We start from the raw sequence: 24,230 nt of genomic DNA on the forward strand, positions 1-24,230 counted from the left end.
TGAAAACTATGTGGCCATTTTAAGTTGTCGTGTATGATTGTTGAGCTGTGACATGGTGAATACTGTATTTTGATTTTCTGTGATAAGTTGTAACATTGTGAATGCTGTACCTTGATTTTCTGTGAATGTTTTGCTCTGATTTGTTATTGAATAAATAGAGAGTTTGCTATACTATGTAATCAGAACCTTGAAAGCTGTTCACAGCAGCAGTCCTCTGGAAAGCTGTTTGTGCTTGGCTTTACAGGTGGCATTATATATGCTGGCATGGAGTGGGAGAGAAATTGGAAGTGTTAAGAATGGTTCTGATTCAGATTGGGGATTTCCTTTGAGTATGGGTTAGAATAGATAACCTGAAGTCTCTTGGAGCTCTAACAAGGTTGTGGTGAGACTTACCCCAAAAAACTCCTCACATGTGAGCAAGAATCTTGTTTGAAAAGTCATTGTGTTTCTATTGTGTATGTGTCATTGTACTTTATGGTGGATATAGAAAATAGTCCTTGCTTTAAGGGTCTTATTTGGGGAGAGAAAACACCAGAAACAACCAGCAAACAATGATAAAGCAACATTTATAAGGGTATGATGATGTAGTGAATTCTTGGGGAATATAAGAATCAAGATGGAGGGTTTTATTTATTAATATCCTTTGGGAATGCAAGTATAAAAATGAGCACAATTCATTATTTTGCTTATTGGTGTTCCCCATTTAGGAATATTAGCTTGCATTGATCAGCCTGAGATTTAGTCTTAGATAGCTATCAGAAACTCTTCAGGAATACTTCAATTTGGGACTAAGAAGAAAATACAAGGTTGTGAAGAAGAATGTTTCTATTTTAGGTTGCCCCATTTAATTAGAGTAACATCCTTTCCTATGTACTCATGGAAGACAATTGGTAGTCTTACGTTTAACACTCTGAAGTGGTTGATTGACATAACTTTTGGTGGGCTTTACTAAATTTCATGCATACTTTTACAATTTATGTTTCAATGAGAATTTAGATATTTTGTAGCTTTCAGACTTATTAAAGATTTTGGGGAGTTAAATTTATTTATAGTGATTATTATCTTTCTGTTCATTTTTCTCTTCAGTTTTGATGAACTCATTTCCTACTTAGTAAAAGGAGTATAATACATAGAGTAATCCTAGCATGGTGACTTTTCTCTAAAATTTTAAATAATTAGTTTTTAATTGCAAAACATACTTGGTAAAGTAGAAGCCCATGTATGTGCATGTTCATTGTCATAGCAAAGAGCTGAGATATTTTATACTCAGATGGTATTATTTGTTTCTTTTATACCTATTGAAATTAAAGTGACAATTGTTAACTGGATTTTACTTAATCATGCATTAACTCTAACAAATTAACAAGAGCCTGTAGTAATTTCATTGCCATACTCCCCCATTCCCCCAAAAGCATAAAACTCTTCCCTCTCATTAACTATTTAAGATACAGTTTAGTTTTTACATTCTGCAAAAGAAGCCAGTTGATGTTTCTTTATAGTACATATTTTATTTAGGAATACACACAAAAAATGCAATTCTGTAGCAAATAAAGCATATTAGTAAATACAGTGATTTCTTGCTTTTTAGAATAGAAATGTACCATTAATCACAATTTGGTTCCAGCCTACCTTTCCAAACTGAACATTCTCTTTCAAAATCCTGCATTCTAGCCATGTTAGTCTACTTAGGACTTTTCATTTCCCATTTCTGTGTCTTTCCTGTTGTCTGTTCTTCATAGAACATGTGTAATCTTCCTTCCTTTTAGACACTGCTTCCCAGCTTCCTTTAAGATCAGCTCATATTCTATATGCAACCTGAAGTCTTTCCTGATCCTTAAGTTGCTAGTGCCTTCCGCGCTGAAATTTGTGTTTGCTCTGTCTGTATTTTACAATTACTTCTTTGTGTCTGTTGTGTCCTTGAAATCAGGGACTATTTAATTTTTGTATTTTGTAATTTTGGATTTTTTTATCTATAGTATCTAGCATGGTCCCTGGAACAAAGTAGGTAGGCATTTAATAAGTGCTTTTTGAATCATGATTAATTACAAGGCAGATTCTATTTTGTTACCATATTCCATTCTTAAATTTTATATTCCATTAAAATTGTTATTTTTTAATTAGTAAAATTTCCCACAATTACACATAAAGAAAATTTTTAACATTCATTTTTTAAAATTTTGAATTCCAAATTCTTTCCCTTCCCTCTTCTCTCCCACCTCATTAAGAAGGCAAGCAATTTAACATAGGTTATACATGTTCAGTCTACAAAACATTTCCATATTAGTCACGATAAGAAAGAAAACACAGACCAAAAAAAAGAACAAGAAAAAGAAGGCAAAAAAATTTGCTTTGATCTGCATTCAGACTCCTATCCATTATTTCTCTGGAGGCAGACTGCATAATTCCTCATATTTCCAATTCCACAGAATTGTTTTGGATCATTGTATTGCTAAGAATAACAAAGTCATTCACAGTTGTTCATCCTATAATATTATTGTGTATATTGTTCTCCTGGTTCTGCTCACTTCACTTTGCATCAGTTCATGTAAGCCTCTCCAGATTTTTCCTGAAAGCATCCTGCTTGTCATTTCTTAAGCATAGTTACATTTTATCACAATCTTATACCACATCTTATTCAGCCTTTAGCCAGTTGATGGGCATCCCCTCAAAATTCAATTCTTTGCCACCACAAAAGGAGCTACTATAAATATTTTTATGTATATAAATCCTTGTCCTTTTTGTTTTTTATCTCTTTGGGATACAGACTTAGTAGTGGTATTTTCTGAGTCAATAGATATACGTGGTTTTATAGCACTTTGAGCATAGTTCCAAAATGCTCTCCAGAATAGTTTAATCAGTTCACAGTTCTACCAACAGTGCTTCAGTTTCCCAATTTTCCCACATCCCCTCCAACATTTGTCATTTTTCTCTTCTGTCATATTAACCAATATGATAAGTGTGCAGTAGTACCTCAGAGTTAATTTAATTTGCATTTCTCTAATCAATAATGATTTAAGACATTTTTTTCATATGACTGTAGATAGCTTTGATTTCTTCATCTGAAAACTTTCTGTTCATATCGTTTGACCATTTATCATTTGGGGAATAACTTGTATTCTTATGAATTTGACTCAGTTATCTGTATATTTGAGAATGAGGCCTGTGTCAGAGAAACTTCTTGTAAAAATTTCTTCATAGCTAATAATTACTAATTGTGAATTTCCCTCTATTTTCTCCCTTTCTCTCTTCTTTTCTCTGTCCTTTCTCTCTTCTCTCCCCTCACTGCCTGTCCTCTCTCAAAATTTTTTTGCTTCTGACCACTGCTTCCCTGAATCTGCCCTTCCTTCTGTCAGTACCTCCCTCTTTTCTTATCTCCTTTCCCTTCGGCTTCCCTGAAGGTAAAATAACATAGATTTTTGTACCTAACTAAAATAACATTGATTTCTATGTTCAGTTTCTTTGAGCCAATTCTGATAAGAGTAAGCTTCAAGAATTGTCCATCACCGCTGTCCCCCCAGTATTCCCCTTCACTGTAAAAGCTCTTTCCTACTTCTTTTTTTGTGAGATAAATTACTCTGTTCTACCTATCCCTTCCCTCTTCTCCCAGTAACTCTTCCTTTTTCATGCCTTAATTTTAGAGTCAACTCATACCCATGCCCTTCTTTGTATATGTATACTCCATCTAACTGCCCTAACAGTGAGGAAATTCTTAGGAGTTATAAGTATCATCTTCCCATTTAGGAATGTAAACAGTTTAACCTTATTGAATTTCTTATGATTTCTCTTTCCTATTTACCTTTTTATGTTTCTCTTTTGTCTTATTTGAAAGTTATGTTTTCTATTCAGTTCTGGTCTTTTGAGAAGAAATGCTTAAAAGTCTTCTATTTCATTAATTATACTTTTTTCTCCCACTGAAGAATTATACTCAGTTTTCCTGGGTAAGTGATTCTTGGTTATAATCCTAGCCCCTTTGCTCTCTGGAATATTATACTCCAAGCCCTTTGATCTTTTAATGTAGAAGCTGCTAATCTTGTTATTCTGATTGTGTCTCCAGGATATTTGAACTGTTTTTTTTTTTTTTTTGCTGTTTTCAGTATTTTCTCCTTGAACTAGGAGCTCTGGAATTTGTTTATAATATTCTTGGGAGTTTTCATATTGGAATTGACCAGTGGGTTCTTTCAATTTCTGTTTTACCCTCTGATTCTAGGTGAAAAATTGTTTCACCCCATCCATCAGAGCAGTTTTCCTTGATAATTACTTGAAAGATAATATCTGGACCCTTTTTTTGATCATGGCTTTTAAGTAGCCTGGTAATTCTTAAATGAGATATCTCTCCTGGATCTGTTTTCCAGGTTAGTTGTTTTTCTAATGAGATACTTCACTTTTTTTCTCTTTCAGTTTTTTGGTCTTTTGACTTTATTTCTTGAAATCTCATGGAGTCATTAACTCCCACTTTCCCATTCCTATTTTTTTAGGATTTATTTTCTTCAATGAGCTTTTCTTTTCCATTTGGTCAAATATGCTTTTTATGGAATGCTTCGCTGCAGTGGATTTTTTTTTTTTTGCCTCTTACTATTTGGTCTATTCTGTTTTTTAAGGTGTTCTTTTCATCAGTTTTTTTTTGTGCCTCCTTTATCAAGCTGTTCACTTTTTCTTGCATAATTTCTTTTTCCAATTTTTCCTGTATCTCTCTTATTTGATTTTTTAAATCCTTTTTGAAGACTAATGGTGGAAAATGCTATCTACATCCAGAGAAAGAACTATGGAGTCTGAATGCAGATTGAAGCATACTATTTTCTCTCTCTTTTTTTCTACCTCATGGTTTTTCCCTTTTGTTCTGATTCTTCTTTCACAATATGACTTAATGTGGAAATATGTTAAATATGGTGTGTATGGCCTTTATCAGATTGCATGCTGTCTTGGGGGTGGGGGAATTTAGAACTCAAAATTTTATAAAAGTGAATGTTGAAAACTAAAAATAAATTTAAAAAATAAACTCCTTTTTGAGCTCTTCCAGGAAATTTTTTTGGAGGGCTTTGGACCAATTCACATTTCTCTTTGAGACTCTGGATGCAGCTGTTTTGACTTTGTTGGCTTCTGAGTTTGTGTTTTTATCTTCCCTATCACCATAGCGACTTTCTATGGTCTAGTTCTTTTTCATTATTTGCTCATTTTCCAGCGTTATGTTAAAGTTGGGCTCTGCTTCTGGGATGGAGGGGCCACTGTCTCCAGCTTCAGACTTTTGGTGCTACTTTTTTCAGAGCTCATTTCTGGGAGGTCTGTAAATGGTCATTTCTTTCAAGGTAGTATGTTCTAAGGAGAGGTGTGGCTGCTGCTCTCCTGGCCTGTTCTCTGGTTTGTCAGTGACTGTAAGCACTTAGAGTCTCCAGCTTGGAACGGTGACTAGGGTCCCTGTACCCCTTTGGTGATAAGCTCTAGTGTGCTAGTGCTCCTCCTCTCCCAGGGCTCTGCCCTACATTCAAGTATGGGGAGTCCTGCATGGGGCCTTTTAATCTCTTTCTGGCCAATCTTCCAGCTCCCTTACTATCTGAGGGCTGAGAGTTGTGGAAATTGCTGACTCCATTAACCTCAAGGCCTGCTGCTGGCTTGCTAGGGCATAACCTCTACTGGATCGTGCTCTCCTGTCACCCCAGTGAGACAGCCCTTTTCTGTCAAACTTCTAAATTGCCTTGGATTGGAAAATTGTTTCACCCCATTCTTTTGTTAGTTCTGCCTCTCCAGAATCCATTTTGAGGCATTATTTTAAAGTTGTTTGGAGATGAGTTTGGGAGAGTTCAGGCAAGTGCCTGTCTTTACTCTACCATCTGGACTGCACCAAGAAACTTAGATTCTTTATTTTTTTTGCCTGTTTTTAGAGGGCAGTTGGGGTTAAGTGATTTGCCCAAGGTCACATGGCTAGTTTTTTTTTTTTGGTGTTAAATGTCTGAGGTCAGATTTGAACTCAGGTCCTCCTGACTCCAGGGCCAGTGTTGTATTCACTGCACCACCTAGCTGCCCCTTAGAAACTTACATTCTATTAAGTCAAAATGGTTATATTTTATGGGAAAATCTCCATATCAGTGGAGCTGAAAATATTTGATAATGAATAAGTTAAGATTGTGGGTAACCAACCATTGTCACACAGGGTAAGCATGGTGATTAGAAGAAATGATACAGGGACACTCTCAAGTTCTCTCTTAAGGACTTTGGAATTTATTGTAACATGGGATACACTGGTACAGGACCGCTCAGCATTGTGTGGCCACATCAGAGAAGGTGCTATTCTTTATGAGCAAAGCAGAATTGAGATAGCTCAAAGGAAATGCAGGTACGCAAATTTGTAGTATCCACCCTGAAAGTTCCCATGGACTATTTGTGCCTGACCTGTGGTATAGTGTTCTGAGCTTGTGTTGGTCTGATCAGCCACAGTCAGACACAGTGAAACATGACTCTAGCAGAGCGATGTCATTTTGGTCCTCTTCGAAAATGAAGGACCACAGCCAGCCAATCAAGTAACCTATAGAACCATGTAACTGGGAATTGGGGTTCTTATCCATCAATTTATTGTTCTTTTGTGGTACGCTCTTGATTCTGAAAGCTTAGACACTATTATGTTGGAGTTTCCCTATCATCCTCAGACCGTAAAAATTATCTCTATGTCTATAAACTGACTCTGTACTTAGAACTTCATGAGTTTTATTCTTCTTTTAGCTAAGTAGTTGCTCTAGTTTGTATCACAAGCACATATTAACAGTGGTGTTGCCATCTAATTGGTGAAACACTGACAATAGTAGCTCCACAAAGTTGTGCTGCAGTGCTTGGCTATAGTGAATATAATCTGTGGAAGATTCTACAGCGTTGCAAATGCTTTGAGTATGATCCCAGTGATAGACTGATTCCATAGGGTGAGGGCCAACCCTGCTAAGAATGGAGAGGCTTATCACTGTAGGTTGGCAGGTAGGTTTTGAATTCTTGGGCCATGTCAACCTATTAATCAGAATATTAAAAGTGGCCCCTAGTCCTGTGTGATGAATCGTATAGTTTTAGACCATCTAGAACATTAACCTTAAGTGTTGATTTTCTAAATGCAAGATCTTTGTTCATTGGTTAACAGGATATCATCCTTTTAGTGGTGTTTCTGTGATAACTTCAACAGAAAATGCCAAGAAGTTTTAGGATTGGTTAGCAGAGCCATGACAGAGAAATGTCAGTAAAATCTAGGACAAAGAGAATTCAAAAGAAGGGAATGGTCAGCAGTTTCAAATATCATGAAATGTTCAAGGATGAAGACTGAAAAAAAAGAGCCACTGGATTTGCTAGGATTTGTCAAGAAATCACTGGTAATCTCTTGGAGGGGGAAGTTTAATTTGAGCGATGAGTTTGGAAACCAGATTGCAGAGTGTTTAAAACAAGTGGGCAATGAGGAAACACAAAAATTTTTTTTTTAGGAGTTTAGTTATGAAAGAATGAATATAGGTCAATAGCTAGAGGGGATGGCAGGGTCAAATGAATGCTTTTTGAGTCTGAAGGAGATCTGGGCATGCTTGAAGTGGTAGGGAAAGAGCTAGTTGTTGGAAGATTAGGAAAGAAAAGGGGATGGTTAAAGGGGCAGCTCCTAGGGAAGCCTGAAGGGAATGAGACAAAGGGACAAGAGTGACTGGCCTTGGCAAAAAGGATAATACATTCTGTAAGACTCTAGAGCAAAGGAGGAGAATTGGGGATGATGTTGAGAGATTTTGAATATAGAATTGAGGAGCATAATGATATATCATGCTTGTGATATATGGCTTCAATTTTCTTTGTAAAGTGTATGAGGTATGGTCTTTTCCCTAGAGGGGGTGGAGAAGGAATGTAAATCCTAGTTTGAGAAGAGAAATGAATGTTTGGAAAAGCCTCAGGAGAAGTGCAATAGGGTGTCAAGGGAAGGACAGAAGGATTGTTATATAAAACTGAAGGCTTAATTGAAATTAGATTATACAAATTTGATTTAGTCAGTATGATTGTGCAGTTTTGTCCAGCAATCGTCCTGCAACCTGACTTCTCTTTTATCTCGTGACTCTATATTCAGTACACTTACTACTATATCATAATTGTTAGGCATCTTTTTAGGTAGATATGTCATCCCCCCAGCTCTGTAAACACTAAAAGATGCCAGGAGAGAGGAAGGGAGATGATGGAAGTAATGCTGGGTTCAAGTTTTGGATAAATTGCAATAGAGCCAGTTAACTACAGGTCAGTATTTTGAAGGGAGAAAAATGAAGCCAGAGAAGCAGTACTAGATTAGATGAGGAGGGAGGGCTAGAGTAATGAGTTTCAAGAGAATGAAGAATAGTTTTGAGGTGGATGAGGCATAGGGAGAGAAAAAGATAAGAGATTGTGCTAAGAGAAGAAAAGGTGATAATGAAATTAAGGATATGAGTATCCCTCTGTGCGACTGAAATGTAGTGAAAGTATAGGTCATAGGGATTTAGGAGGGTGGTAAACTGGGCACCATAGATATTTATGAGGTTCAACAACATGTATATTGTAATTTTTAGGTAGAAGAGAATGATGTGAGGTATAGAGGAAGAGTGAATCAGGTATTGAACTTGAGAAGGGTGGAAGAATCTTTTGGGAAACTGGTAGATAACTACCTCCAGGATCTGGATGAAGCAAATCACCAAGGAGGAGAGATTGTTGATGGATTGCAGCAGGAAGAGGTTTCATTAAGAGGTCCCACTGTGTAGGGGAACACAAGAAAAACTGTGACCTTTAATGGAAGTAGGTGCCCAAAAATGGAACAAAATTTGCTAAGATTTCTGTAGTATTTTGTTTTTGTCATCATTGCATTTGGATTCCTGACGCCACAGTCTCTGTGGTGCTAGGCAAATTAGAAATGGCCCATAGGAAAATAAAAGGAATTGGGGGCTGGACCAGCCTAAATATAAAATGAGAAAATCTGTGCTCCAGTCCTTCGGTGTCAAACAAAATAGAAACAGGCCACTAAACCATACATAAAGGATCCCTGAGGCCTTTGACTTAGAAAACCACTTATTAACGTTATCTGTGTTCTACAGTATTTTTATTTATTTTGTTAAATATTTCACAATTATATTTTAATCTGGGTTGGGCAGGACTGGGGAGTGTTGCTGGCCTTATTGGGCTACATGTTTGACACCTCTGTTCCAGGCAGCATGGTCTTTGTAAACTTAAGGAAAAGCATGTACAAGAATTACAGGATGAGGTACAATCTTCACCAACAGAAATACCTATATCAGTAAATGGAAATTCTAATAGATGACTTTTAAATAATGGCTTAAAGTTTACAGAGGATTTTACATATGTAATCATTTTAATCAGTTTAAAATCCTGCATATTTTGTTTATTGGGAACAAGGGATATATGTTGGAATTTTCAAAAGTAATGAAATACTTATTTTGGGATTATGTCTTTACAAGTAAATAAAACTTTAGGTTTTAACAACTTCATCTAACAAGCAAATCTTTTCATTGAAAATGTGGGTATTCTCCATAAACCATAATTGCAGATATGTATTATAAATATTGGTTTTTTATTGGATTTGTTGCAGAAGTAAGGGCCTCTTTTGTTTAAATGTACTTGCTCTTGAACTGTGAAAATTTAATAGTGATAGTTTATTGGTTCAGCTCTGGAGTAGCTAAGGCAGAGCTATTATGCTCTCAGCTAGAGCTATTTATATACTATCACTGAGAACTCCTTTTTATATTATTGGCGTTATTGCCTCCTAAAAAAGGAGTGTTAAAAGAAAACTTAGGAATTTTTTTATTCTGTGCCCTTATTCGCAGCAATGATATTTTTAGAGGTTATTTCATCCAAGCTTAGATCTTTGCAGAAAAGGCTTTATCTTCTTTGCAGTAAAGGCAGACAAGAACTCAGCTTGAAGTCTTTCCTTCTCAATCTTTCTGTTTTGAAGGGGTGAAAGGATCAGAGGGAGTGAGACTCAGTGTGTGAATTGAACCCCTTTGCCTTGGGCCCCCTCCTGATGAAGAAATCTACTTGATTGTGGAGAAAGTTGCCTGAAATTGTCTGTCCTTTAGAAAAAAAGTTTAAACTACAAGAAGCTGCTTCTGAACTTCTATATGCAAATTGAAAAATAAACCTTAGTAGTTATCCTTATTTCAGTTTTGCTTTAAAAGAGAATATTTATCTTGGACAGTTTTTCCTTCCAAAGAAAAGCGTTCTGTTGTAATAGGCTAGGTAAACATTCCTTTAGAATTTGTTCCTGTGAACATCTGTTGGACTGGTTATGTACCAAGGATAAGCTACTGCAGGGTAACTGGGTATCTATGATATGAAATAGAAAGGATAAAAAGTGCTACTATAGGAACATAAAATATCTCAAACCATCTTATTAATAGTAATAGTTATTGACATTTATATAGTACTCTGTAGTATACATAGTGCTTTAGAATATGATTCTCACAACAAATCTTTAAAGAAGGTGGTATAGGTTTTATTTTCCTTATTTCACAAATGAGGAAACTGAAGTACAAGATTAAAGGACTTAACCAAGGTCACTCAGCTAGTAAATTTAAACCCAGGTCTTTGAACCCAAATCCAGCTCTCTTTCTACTCTACCATATTTCTCATAGTCATGGAATATTTAAAACACAAGCTAGATTTGTAGTCATCATTTTGGCTTATAGAATTAAAACAGTGGTGCAACTTTATTTAACCAGAGTCTTCATATAGCTTTAGTAATAGAAGTTCCTATAAACAGTGGTTATAGTTACATAGGAAATCATGTATCAGCTTTCTAAGCTGTCTACACCCAATGACAGTATTATGGTAAGCATTATGATCTCAAACATGGGTACAGATAGGGATGTGTGTGTATGTGTACGTATGTATGTATGCTTATGTTTTGACCCTACTGGCTCTGCTTGTAAGGTTAGGGTGGAGTAAAACTGAAGGACATGAGGTTCAGGACGAAGCCCCTAGTCCCAGTCTTTAGATCCATGTCGACTTAGGACATGGAGTTTATATATTCTTATCCCTTGCTCTCTGCACTCCCTAAGAGGAATCTTAGGAGGTAAGTGTAGCTAATAGTAGTTTCAGTCCAGGGTTTATAACTAAGGCATCCCAACATGGTGCTGGAGGTTTGACATGTCAAAGGGAATTCCTGTGAGGGAGTTAGGAAGCAGATACTGTGGGAGGAAGAAGCATTTAAGGCACTCAGGTTTATTCAGTTCATACTCCTGACCAGAAACATCTTAGAAGAAGGGACATTACCTTAATGGGTCATTCACAGGTCAGTTGTAGTGGGAGACATTTGGCCATCTAAGTGTGAAAGGGACTTGTATAGGGTATAAAGTGGATTCATTCCCTTCTTCCCTTGATCCTTAGTGGGGTTAGACTTGGCCAGAGCCTGGTGGTTAATGATGTGATGGGGTAGGACATAGACTTTGATATGCTAACTAGGCAACTCCAAGTTGGGAAGGATCCCAGTAGTAAAGGGGCAGGGGCTGTTATGACAGACAAGCAAGACACTCTAGAGCAAATGAGTCAAAGGTCAATAGGGGTGTGTGTGTGTGTGTATGTGTGTGTGTAATAATGCACAAACTGTATTAGACTTTTCACATCAAGTTGTCTTTGAAATCTTTATTTCTTTGTTTTTATTAACTATTAACTATATAATTGCACAATAATTAGTTGATTGTGAAATTCCATTTTCAGCTCAACCTAAAAAATGAAATAGTATGTATTTCAAAGGAACATACTAATCATTGTGTCATTGTATATAAGAATTTTAAAATGATTATTTAAGATCAACTTCTGCAAGACTTGGTGAATTTTTTGCCTCTGTGGGGGTTTTGGAGGCATTATGTTTCATGACTGCAAATCAATTTGCAAAAAGTCTTCTGAAGTGTAATACTTTAATATAATTTAACATACTCATGTACCATACGGTGAAGTTGGTTTTTTTCTTATTCAGAAATAAAGCTGACATTAGGATTCAAGTATACAGTTCAGTTTATCTCTAGTGAGAAGTCTTTAAAAATTAAGTTAAATATAGTACAAAGGGCAGAGAGAATCAATAATATTTCATTTCTTTTAAGTAAGGTCTTTATATATTTGCTTGGTGTGCTTATAAATTTCTTGTTATAGGAATATTTTATAATGTATGTCAGCTATAGATTTAACCATAATAAAAAATAGTACTGGTTCTGAAATCTTTTATCTGTCCTGTAGAAAACTGCTTAGCTGTCTTTATGTAGGAGATAGATGTTTAATATATTTTTAAAATAACTTCTAAATACTGTGAATGTTAATGTGGAAGCAGTAAAACTTAAACACACAGGAAGTATCTTGTACTACTGGCTATATCTAGCACTGTGGCATAATAGATTTCTGGATTTAAGACCAGGAGACTTGGGTTTGAATCCAGTCTCAGATGCTGATTAATAAGGGACACTATCAAATTATTTCACCTCTCTGAACTTCAGTTACCTCGTCTGTACAATAATAATAATAGTTAACATTTATGTAGCACTTACTATCTGCCAGGTACTCTGCTAATATAAGTATTTTATGATGATTATCTCATTTGGTCCTCACAGCAACCCTAGGGACTGGTATTATCCCCATTTTGTAGATGAGGAAACTGAGACAAACAGATGAAGTGATTTGCCCAAGGTTACACAGATAGTACGCGTCGGAAACTGAATTGGAAATCAGGTCTTCCTGACTCCAGGCTGGGTACTCTACTGCATCACTGCATCACCAAGCTAGAAAATAATACTTGTGTGACCTATCTCAACAGGGTACTTGTGAAAAAACAAACAAACTTTATAAATGTCAAATTGCTATATAAAGTGAATTATTATCATAATGATTAAATAATTGGGAGTTCTAGTAGAAAATACTGTGCTTTGCACACAGTAGTGCTCATTATATATACTTCAGTTCTCCAGTGGAACTATAGTTTCCTTATTGTGGTTATTCTTGTTAAAGATCACAAGCTATTCATATGTGCCTATCCTGTTTGATTCTTAGTCGTGTCCTTCCATAAATTCTTCATGAGGTTTGGGAGGGGTCACTTTACATTGCTTTTATACCAATAAGTGGTACTCAATGATTATTCCTCACTCTTACTGCTTTATTGGCCCATATTTTCTGGTCATACATCTCTCTGGTGACATCTTTTATACCACTTGTACACGTTTTGATTTTAGTTGTATTGCAACCTAATCACAACTTCCCTGTGCCTTTCCTTGTGTTTTTAGTAACCTTCAACTTGAATTCTCAGGAAACTGATATTCCATGATTTGTAGTCATGTAACCTTATTAGAAGAAATGTTGTTAAAACAATTGGCTTTTGTTTAGGGAAGAATCATCATGTTATTGAAAATCCCGTGTTATTGCCTATTCTCCTTTTCAACTCACATCTTAGTTTATTGCCCATGGACAGCATCTGCCTAAGATATGTGTATGACTATGTGTACTGTCTCTTTGGGTTTTTTATCCAATTACATATCATAAGCAGGAGACATTCTTTATCCACTTAGTTTTTCTAATTTAGATTGTTAGGTTGAATCCTCTTGAATAATTATAAATGGCATTTAGAAGTCTCTGCAGTATAGTTATGTATATCAATAATAGCAATATGTAATTTTCAGTTATTTTAACATTTTTATGGTCTAAAGGTTTTCATATTGCAGTGACAGTTGAAACCATGTTACCAAATATAAGGGTTGTTGCAGCAATTTATATAGTAGCATTAACAAATGAATAATAAAAATGACCAGAGTGTTTCCATTAGAATATTAGAAATGATCATTGAGCAATTATCTTTTTAGTGTGTCAATAAATTTAAAAGAGCTCTAGGTATTTCTGTTGTTAAGTCTTTGGGAACAGTTTCTCATTTACAGAAATGGCCAAAACAAGGGAGTACAAATTAACTATAAATCATATTCCTGAAATTGTACTACTATGGGATGGTTATGGCAGCAATAATAGAGTAAGAATTTATAAGCCCATAATAAAAAAAAATCACTAGCATTTATATAGTACTTTAAGGTTTGCAAAGGACTTTACAAATACTATCTTATTTGATCCTCATAACAACCTTGGAATGTAAGTGCTACTATTATTTCCATTTTATAGAAAAGGAAATTGAAGCCAAGAGAGGGTCTCACTGCTTGTAAGTTATCTGAGGCAGGATTTGAACTTGGATCTTCCTGACTCCAAGTCCAGTATTCTTTACACTTACACTGTTTCTTTGTTGTGGAAGGCCATGCATGTTTATAGTTACTGAAGGATGTTGCCAGCGTTGAATTTACTTAGCTGCATACCTTTTTTTTCTGCTTAATAAAATGTAAAGTTCTTGGGAACTGGGACTAATTCATTATTGTCTTTGTATTCCTACTTCTTAGCATAGTGCTTGGTATATAGTGAATATTTAATAAATACTTGTTGGATAAAAATATAAATGAACAAATGAATTTTACTACATGGGATCAGAGGAGAGTTGAGATCTACTTTTAACTCCTAAAAAATTCTTCAGCTCCTAAGGACTGTCTATGGATGGGTTAATTTATATGGCAGATTTAATTTTATTTTCAGTTAGTTTTTTTCTGTTTATGTTAAGTCTAGCAATTAATAAGTATTATTTTAAATTTTTTTGAATATCATCTCTCTTTTTTTTTGGCAGGAAATGTTTTTCTATTTATCCACTGAAGTAAAAAATCTATCAGAACTCCACAATGAAAGACTGTTGGATACATCTCATAATCCTATATCTCTAGGTAATTTTTCTTCTTATTTCTCATAAATATTTCCAGCTTAATGAGGCCTAAACTACTTTCTAGAAGGAAATAAATCATTTTTGGTAACTGGGTAGACTTTCTGTCTTCATAGGTTTCACTAACTAAATCCTCTGATCTAGTGAAGTTTCACATAACTTCTGCTTGACTTATTTCTGGGGAGTCTCCTACACACTGAGAAAATCTCAATCAAAACAAATATTTCCAACATAACTCTTAGACTGCTTATGTGTATCCATTATGGCAGATAACAGGAATTCATTGTGTAATACATACTGAACTTTATTTCAGATAGTCGTTTTTTAGAAGTTGTATTGTTTTTGTACCAGTTATTTCTCCTTAATTTCTTTTCCCCATTAACCCTTCCCTTTTAAAACAAAAAAATTTAAGCAAAACCAAATAATGTAGTTGACTACATGTCTGAGAATGTGCAGCATTTAGGATCTATAGCCTCCCATCTTTCCTGAGAAGCAGGAAGAGATAACAGTAAAAACTTTTGCCAAATAACAAGCAGATCTGCCAATCAACTAGCAAGAGTAGGAAAAAAAAAATAAAGCTAGATTTTTTTCTTGCACCATTGACAGTATAATTTTACAGAGATGAGAGTTTAGACACATAATTTTTATTGTAAGAAAATTCCCTTTACCAGTACAGATTGACAGTTTACAAACTTAGAAAGTGGGTGTGCTGAGAAGTTGTTAAGTGATTTTTTCCTAGGGTCACAGAGCCAGCCATGTGACAGATAGAACTTGAACCCAGGTTTCTTAACTCCAAAGCTGCTGCTTTTATTTACTCTAAATTCTTTAAAATTAAAAATAAAAAAGAAATATCTGTCAAAAGAGGGAAAAAGAACTATTTGTACAAAAATATTTAAAGTTGCTCTTTTTGTGGTGACTAAGAAATGGAAATCAGGAGGATGCCTTTAATTTGAAATGGCTAAACAAACTGGTATATGATTGTGATGGAATATTTTGCTATAAGAAATGACAAGTAGGATGATTTCAGAAAAATCTGGAAAGACTTATATGAACTGATACAAAGTGAAGTGAGCAGAACCAGGAGAATGTTGTATACAGTAACAGCAATATTGTATGATGAAGAATTGTGACTGACTTAGCTATTCTCAGTAATAGTGATCCAAGACAATCCCACAGAACTAATATGAAGCATACTATGTGTCTCTAGAGAAAGAACTGATAGTTTGAATACAGACTGAAGCATGCTATTTGTCACTTCTTTCATTCTTTTTCTTTTATTTGAGTCATCTTGTATAAAGTGACTAATATGGAAATGTTTTACATGACTACACATGTATAACCTATATCTGATTGTTTATGGCCTCAGAGAAAGGGGAGGGGAGAAGAGGGAAGGACAGAATTTAGAATTCAAAACTTAAAAAAAAACAGATGTTTAAAAATTGCTTTAATATGTAATCAGAGGGCAAAATAGATACTTAAGAAAATGTGTGCAGGAGACCCAAAAGTCTTAGTGCAACTTTAAGCTTTAGCTGGGACGCACTGAGATTTTCGGGATATCTTGTATTTGACAATTTCTACAGAATGTACATATTTATTAAAGTCTTCATAGAATTAACTGTCAGAAAAAAGGAGGAATGTCTGATTCCTATATGTCCTTGAGCATAAAAAACTATATTACATATTCTGTTGCTTTTAAGGCACATTTATATGTAACTATATTTTTTTCCACATAAAGCAGATTATCAAATGTAATAATCATGTAAAGTACATTTTAACAGTTAAATTTTGTTGTTTTAAGAATGTGAACTCCTAGCCAAGATTGCTGCCTAAACTGAGGAAGACCTTCCAGCCCCGACAGATCTACCGAGTAGTGATCATTTCTGAAATTCAGTGAAAAACTATAGTAACTGATTTCTTTCAACCCCACATCCAATTAAAAGTCAGCCAGAACCCTATAGGCAATAGGAAAGGGGGTTGCTGGCCAAGTTGGTGCCAACTCAGGCAGACAAGCTGGCAGCCTCCTGTTACTACTGTCCAGGCTGACCAGGGACAGGTATCCTGTAAGACTATCTAGATGTAGCAAGAGCAAAGTACTCCCTTCAGAAAGCCCCAGCATAGGGAGAAGTCCAAAGAGGAGACCTTGAAAGCCACCAGGAGTAGTAGAGACTGTTATGGCATAGCATTGATCAGACCTAGGCAGTGCAAATGCTCTGAGGTCCCCAATACTTTGACCTGAGTTGCCATAAAGAGTCTTGAAAATCCAGTGCCATGAACTTCAGAGAGGCATAACCCTGGGAAGTGGAGGTCAGTTTAGGAATTGGTGTGACCAGGGTGAGAGCAAGTAGCACTTAAAATTTCACTCAGTAGAGCAGAAGTCTGAATCTAATCCTGCCACAAAAACAAAACAAAAAACAATTCAGGAACTAAAACTGGAAAGATGAATAAATGAAAGTCAGCACCTACCAGTAATCAACAAAAACGTAGATCTAGAGATACCTAAAATTTCAGCCTAGAAGCAAAGAGTAAGTCTATACCTAGCCTAGAAGGAAAGAGTAAGTCTTCAAGCAAAAGACTTTTAAATCTCAACTAAATCCCCACCTTTTATAAGAATTGTTCCTTAATCCTTGTTAATTCTAGGCCTTTCTTCTGTTTTTTTTAATACTTATTTTTATTTATTGCAATTAATATTTCCCAGTTACATATAAACAGATTTTTGACAATCATTTTTAAAATTCTTGAGTTCCAAATTCTCCCTGTCCCTCTAGTCTTTCCCCTCTTCTTGAGAAGGCAAGCAATTTGATATTGATTATACATGTGAAATTATGCAAAACATTTTCATATTAGCCATGTTGTGAAAGAAAACAAATTAAGCAATAAAAATAGAGAAAGTATGTTTCAGTCTGCATTCAGAGTTTATCAGTTTGCTCTTTGGAGGTGGAGAGCATTTTTCATCTTGGGTCCTTTAGAATTGTCTTAGATCATTGTCTTGATCAGAGTAGCTAAATCTTTCACAGTTGATCATCCTTACAATATGCTGTTACTGTGTACAGTGTTCTCCTGGTTCTGCTCACTTCACTTGACATGAGTTCACATGAGAAATTAATATTTCTTCTATTGCTTAGATCTGTCTCTATTTGTGTGAAAAGTGTTTTGTAATTAATTGTGTTCATATAATCCCTGAATTTATCTTGGCAGTCAAACTCCCAAGTATTTTATATATTGTCTGCAGTTTTTTTAAATGAAATTTCTCATTTTATCTGTCCCTGTTTAGTTTTGTTGGTATTTGTGTAGAAATGTTGATGATTTATGTAGGTTTATTTTATATCCTACAACTTTGCTGAAGTTGTTGTTTCATCTAGTTTTTTTAGTTGACTCTTTAGGGTTCTCTAAGTATACCATCCTGTCATCTGCAGAGAGTGATAGTTTTTGTCCTCCTTGCCTATATTTATTCCGTTAGTTTCTTTTTCTTATTGCTATAAGCTTGCATTTCTAGTACAATATTGAATAATAGTGGTGATATTGGACATCCTTGCTTCATTCCTGAGCTTATTGGGAAGGCTTCTACCTTATTCTCATTATACAGATAATGCTTGCTGATGATTTTAGATAAATATTACTTATCATTTTAAGAAAGGTTCCATTGATTCCTGTGCTTTCTATTGTTTTTAGTAGAAATGAGTCTTGTTTTTTGTCAAAGGCTTTTTCTGTATCTGTTGATATAATCATATGATTTTTGTTGTTTTTATTTTGATATAGTCAGTTATGTTAATGGTTTTCCTAATGTTGAGTCAGCCCTGCATTCCTGGTGTAAATCCCACCTGGTCATGGTATATGATCTTTGAGAAATAATGCTGTAATCTCCCTGTTAGTATTTTATTTAAATTTTTTGTATCTATATTCATTAAGGAAATTGGTCTGTGATTTTCTTTCTGTTTTTGTTCTCCTTGATTTATGTATCAAAACCATATTTATGTCATATAAGGAATTTGGGTAGGACTCCTTCTTTACCAATTTTTCAAAATAGCTTATCTAGTATTTGGTTTAATTGTTCCTTAAGTGTTTGGTAGAATTCACTTGTAAATTCATCTTGTCCTGGGGATTTTTTCTTAGGGAGCTCATTGATGGCTTGTTCAGTGTCTTTCCAAGATAGGGTTATTTAAGTGTTCTATTTCCTCCTCTGTTAATCTGGGCAATTTATATTTTTGTAAATATCTATTTCATTTACTTTGTCAGATTTATTGGCATATAATTGGGCAAAATAGCTCCTAATAATTGCTTTAGTTTTATCTTCATTGGTGATGTGTTCACCCTTTTCATTTTTGATGTTAGCAATTTGGTTTTCTTTCTTTTTTCTAACTCAAATTTACTGATTTTTTTCCCCCATCAAACTAGCTCCTAGTTTTATTTATTCAATGGGTTTCTTTTACTGTAAATTTTAGTAATCTTTCCTTTGATTTTCAGGATTTCCATTTCTGTTGTTTATTTGGAACTTAAAAAAATTTTTTTAGTTGCATGCCCAGTTTATTGATCTGCTCTTTTTCTCTTTTATTGATGTATATATTTATAGATATAAATTGTTCCTAAGTACTGCTGTGACTTCATCCCACAGATTTTGGAATATTGTCTCGTTGTAATTCTCTGATTGTTTCTAAGATTTGTTCTTCTATCAACCCCCCTCCCTCCCCGCCCCATCCCCTTCCCTTCTGTTTTCCTGTAGGACAAGATAGATTTCTATACCTCATTACCTGTGTATCTTATTTCCCAGTTGCATGTAAAAACATTTTTTTTGGAGGGGGGAAGGCAGGAAAGTTGGGGTTAATGCACAAGGTCACGTGGCTAGTAAGTGTTAAGTGTCTGAGGCCGGATTTTAACTCAGGTCCTCCTGACTCCAGGGCTCGTGCTCTATTCACCTAGCTGCCCCCGAAACAATTTTTAATATTCGTTTTTAAAACTTTGAGTTCCACACTCTCCTGTCCTCCCTCTCCACCCACCCTCATTGAAAAGGCAAGCAGTTTGATGTAGGTTATACATGTGTAATCATGCAAAAACACTTCCATGATAGTCATGTTGTGAAAGACTAACTATATTTCCCTCCATCCTATCCCATCCCTGTTTATTTTATTCTCTCCTTTGACTCTGTTCCTCCTCAAAAGCGAGTGCTTCTTTTTATCTCTCCCCACATTTGTCCTTCCTTCTGTCATTCGTCCCCCCTCTTTTATCCCTGTCCCCTCTACTTTCCTGTAGGGTAAGATAGATTTCCATACCCAATTGGCTGTGTATATTATTCCCTCCTTAAGCCAAATCCAGTGAGAGTAAGGTTCACTCATTCCCTCTTACCCTCCCCCCTCTTACCTTCCACACTAAAAGCTTTTTTTGGGCCTCTTTTATGTGAGATAATTTACTCTATTCAATCTCTCTCTTTCTACCTCTCCCAGTACATTGCTCTCTCACCCCTAAATTTTATTTTTTAGATATCATTCCTTCATATTCAACTCACCCTATGCCATGAGTGTGTGTGTGTATGTATGTATTCCCTCCAGCTACCCTAATACTGAGAAAGGTCTCATGAGTTACAGATATCATCTTTCCATGTAGGAATATAAACAATTCAACTTTAATAAGTCCCTTACAGTTCTTCTTTCCTGTTTACCTTTTCATACTTCTCTTGATTCTTGCATTTGAAAGTCATATTTTCTATTCAGCTCTGGTCCTTTCATCAAGAATGTTTGAAAGTGCCCTATTTCATTGAATATCCATTTTTCCCTCTGAAGTTTTACTGGATAAGTGATTCTTGGTTTTAATCCTAACTCCTTGGACCTCCAGTATATCATATTCCAAGCCCTTTGATCTCTTAATGTAGAAGCTGCTAAATCTTGTGTTATCCTGATTGTGTTTCCACAATACTTGAATTGTTTCTTTCTGACTGCTTGTAATATTTTCTCCTTGACCTGGGAACTCTGGAATTTGGCTATAATATTTCTAGGAATTTTCCTTTTGGAATCTCTTTTGGGAGGTGATTGGTGGATTCTTTCAGTTTCTTATTTTACCCTCTGGATCTAGAATATCAGGGCAGTTTTCCTTGGTAATTTCTTGAAAGATTATGTCTAGGCTCTTATTTTGACTGTGGTTTTTAGGTAGTCCAGTAATAATTTTTAAATGATCTCTCCTGGATCTGCTTTCCAGGTCATTTGTTTTTCCAGTAAGATATTTTACATTGTATTCTATTTTTTTATTCTTATAGTTTTGTTTTATAATTTCTTCATTTCTCATGAAGTCATTAGTTTTCATTTGTTCCATTCTAATTTTTAAGGAATTATTTTCTTCAGTGAGCTTTTGGAGTTCCTTTTTCATTTGATCAGTTCTACTTTTTAAGGCATTCTTCTTTTTGACTTTTTTTGGACCTCTTTTGCCATTTGGGTTAGTCTTATTTTTTAAGGTGTTATTTTCTTCAGCATTTTTTTAGGTCTCCTTTAGCAAGCTGTTGATTCATTTTTCATGATTTACTTGCATCACTCTCATTTCTCTACCCAGTTTTTCCTCTATTCTCTTACTTGATTTTCAAAATCCTTTTTGAACTCTTCCATGGCCTGAGACCAGTTCATATTTTTGTTGGAGGCTTTGGATGGAGGAGCTTTGACTTTGTTGTCTTCTTCTGGTTGTATGTTATGATCTTCCTTGTCACCAAAGTAAGATTATATATTTTGATTTTTTTCCTGCTGTTTGCTCATTTTCCCAGCCAATTGCTTGACTTTTTAATTCTTTGTTAAGGTAGGACTCTGCTTCCAGTGTGGAGGGTGTACTGTCTCAAACTCCAGGGTTTTTTTGTGCAACTGTTTTCAGAGATATTTCTAGGGACCTGTAAATTTTCAGTTCTTCCAAGGTGGTTTGATCAAATAAGAGGTATTATTCGTCTCCTGCCTGTGCTCTGGTCTGTGAGTGACCACAAGCACTCTTGGAACTGTGAGGAGGATTTCCTCTACTACCACCACAAACTCTGCCAAGTCAGTGCTCCTCCTTATCCCAGGACTGCGACCCAGATCCAGGCATGGGCAAAGCAAGAGAATCCTACCTCACTGCCAGCAAAGAGATCCCTGCAATCCCCCTCTGATCAATTGCTTGAACACCCATCATCTGTGGGCCAAGAGCTCCCAAAGCAGCCACTGCTGCTGCCCCAGGGCTCAGGCTAGATCACAGTCCTCTCTCACCCAGGTCCAATAGACCCTTCCTACTGACCTTCTAAATTGTCTTTGGCATTTGTGAGTTGAGAAGTCTGGAAATCGCCATGGCTGCCAATGATTCAGTCACCTGAGGCCTGCTCCAGGTTTGTTTCAGCTCCTGGACTGTACAGGGGAGATTTGTGCAGGACTGTACTCCTTTCTCAGACTGGTGCTACAGACCTTTCCTGTTTACCTTCCAGGTTGTCTTGGGCTGGAAATTTATTTCACTTTGTCATTCTGTGGGTTCTGCTGCTCTAGAATTTGCTTTAGTCATTTTTTACAGATATTTGCAGGGATTTAGGGGAGATCTCAAGAAAATCCCAGCTTTTACTCTACCATCTTGGCTCTGCCCCTGACCCATTCATTCTTTAGGATTAGATTTAGTTTCCAGTTAACTTTTAATCTATGCTTTTATGGCTCTTAATTAAATGTAATTTTTACTGCACTATGGATTGAAAAGGGTGTATTTAATATTTTTGCTTTTGTGCATTTGGTTGTGACATTTTTATGCTCTAATACATGGTCACTTTTTGCAAAGTTACTATGTACAGCTGAGGAAAAGTCATGTTCCTTTCTATTTCCATTCAGTTTGCTCCCAAGAAGTAGTGTGTCTTAACTTTTCTAAGATTCTGTTCATCTTCTTGACTTCTTTTTTATTTATTTTATGATCAGATTTATGTAGTTCTGAGAGGAGCAAGTTTAGGTCACCCACTAGTTTAGTTTTACTCTCTGTCCCTTCTGCCTCCCTCCCCCTGCCCCTCCCACCTCCCACCCCCCGGTAATTAATTTACTTTTTCTTTTTAAGAATTTGGACGCTATGCCATTTGGTGCATATATGTATTTGATATTGCTATTTCTTCATTGCTTATGGTTCCTTTTAGCAAGATATAGTTTCTCTGCTTATTCTTTTTAAAAAGGTTTTTTGCTACCCCTGCCTTTTTTTTTTTTTCCTTCAGTTGAAGCATTAAAAGTAGATTCTGCTCCAGTCCCTTATTTTAACTCTCTGTGTGTCTCTCCATTTCAAGTGTGTTTCTTGTAAACAACATATTGTTGGATTCTGGTTTCTAATTCATTCTGCTATCGACTTCCTGTTGTTGTTTTAATTTTTTTTGTTTGTTTTTTGAGGCAAGGCAATTAAGTCACACAGCTAGTAAGCATGTCAAGTTTCTAAGGCTGGATTTGAATTCCTGACTCCAGGACTGGTGCTCTATTCACTGCATCACCTAGCTGCCTCTCCATTTCCTGTTTTATGGGTGCGTTCATCCCACTCACATTCACAGTTATGATTGTTAACTGTTCATTCCCCTTCATCCTGTTTTCTTTGTTTATCTTCCTCTCTCTTTTTATCCTATCCCTCTTCTAAAGTCTGTTTTGCATCTGATCACTACCTTCTTTTGTCTGCCCTCTCTTTATTATTACTACATTACCACCTCCTTTCTCTTATCCCCTTTCCCTCCTACTTCTGTGTTGGGTAAAAAAGATTTCTCTTGCCAGTTGAGTATGAACATCTATTTTCTTTGAACCAGTTCTGACAAGCTTAAAGTTCAAGTGTTACTTGCCACCCCTCTATCTTCCTCTCTATTGTAAAAATTCTTTCTTGCCTCTTTTATGAGAGAGAACTTAACCCATTCTGCTTTTCCCTTCCCTCTTCTCTCAGTGCATCCCTCTTTCTCATCCTTTAATTTTATTTTTTTGAAATCATTCCATCATTGTCAGCTTGCACCTCTGCCCTGTATGTATACTCCTTTTAACTGCTCTAATAATGGTAAAGATCTTAGGAATTACAACTTTTATCTTTCCATGTAGGAATGTAAAAAGTTTAACCTTTTAAAATTCCTTATGGTTTCTCTTTCCTGTTTACCTTTTTATGCTTCTTTTGAGTCTTATATTAGAAAGTCACATTTTTCTATTCAGCTCTGATCTTTTCTGAACTGTTTCATTAAATGTCCTTTTCTCCCCCACGGATTATTCTTAGTTTTGCTGAATAGGTGATTCTTGATTGTAGTCCTAGCTCCTTGCTCTCCAGAATATCATATTCCAAGCACTCTGATCCTTTAATGTAGAAGCTGCTAAATCTTATGTTATCATGACCATGACATATGATATTGTTTCTTTCTGTGATGTTTGCTGTATTTTGTCTTTGACCTGGGAAGTCTGGAATTTGGTTATACCGTGTTTCCCCAATAATAAGACACTGTCTTATTAATTTTTTTGGACAGAAAAACACCAGAGGGCTTATTTTCAGGGGAGGG

General features: G+C 35.7%; 1 protein-coding gene across 1 annotated transcript in view; it reads left to right on the forward strand.

Annotated features, from left to right (window-relative positions):
• Nucleotides 1–24,230, forward strand: part of SEPSECS (Sep (O-phosphoserine) tRNA:Sec (selenocysteine) tRNA synthase) — an 82,272-nt gene that overhangs the window by 48,963 nt on the left and 9,079 nt on the right. The window contains exon 9 of the mRNA XM_069069023.1: nt 14,672–14,765. Within this exon, the coding sequence (XP_068925124.1) occupies nt 14,672–14,765 (94 nt within the window). The remainder of the gene's footprint in view (nt 1–14,671; nt 14,766–24,230) is intronic.

The sequence above is a fragment of the Petaurus breviceps genome, unplaced genomic scaffold (genome assembly GCF_028583685.1).
Source record: "Petaurus breviceps papuanus isolate PSGF00001 unplaced genomic scaffold, PetGlider_PUasm1.0 140, whole genome shotgun sequence".
In the NCBI taxonomy this organism is placed as follows: domain Eukaryota; kingdom Metazoa; phylum Chordata; class Mammalia; order Diprotodontia; family Petauridae; genus Petaurus; species Petaurus breviceps.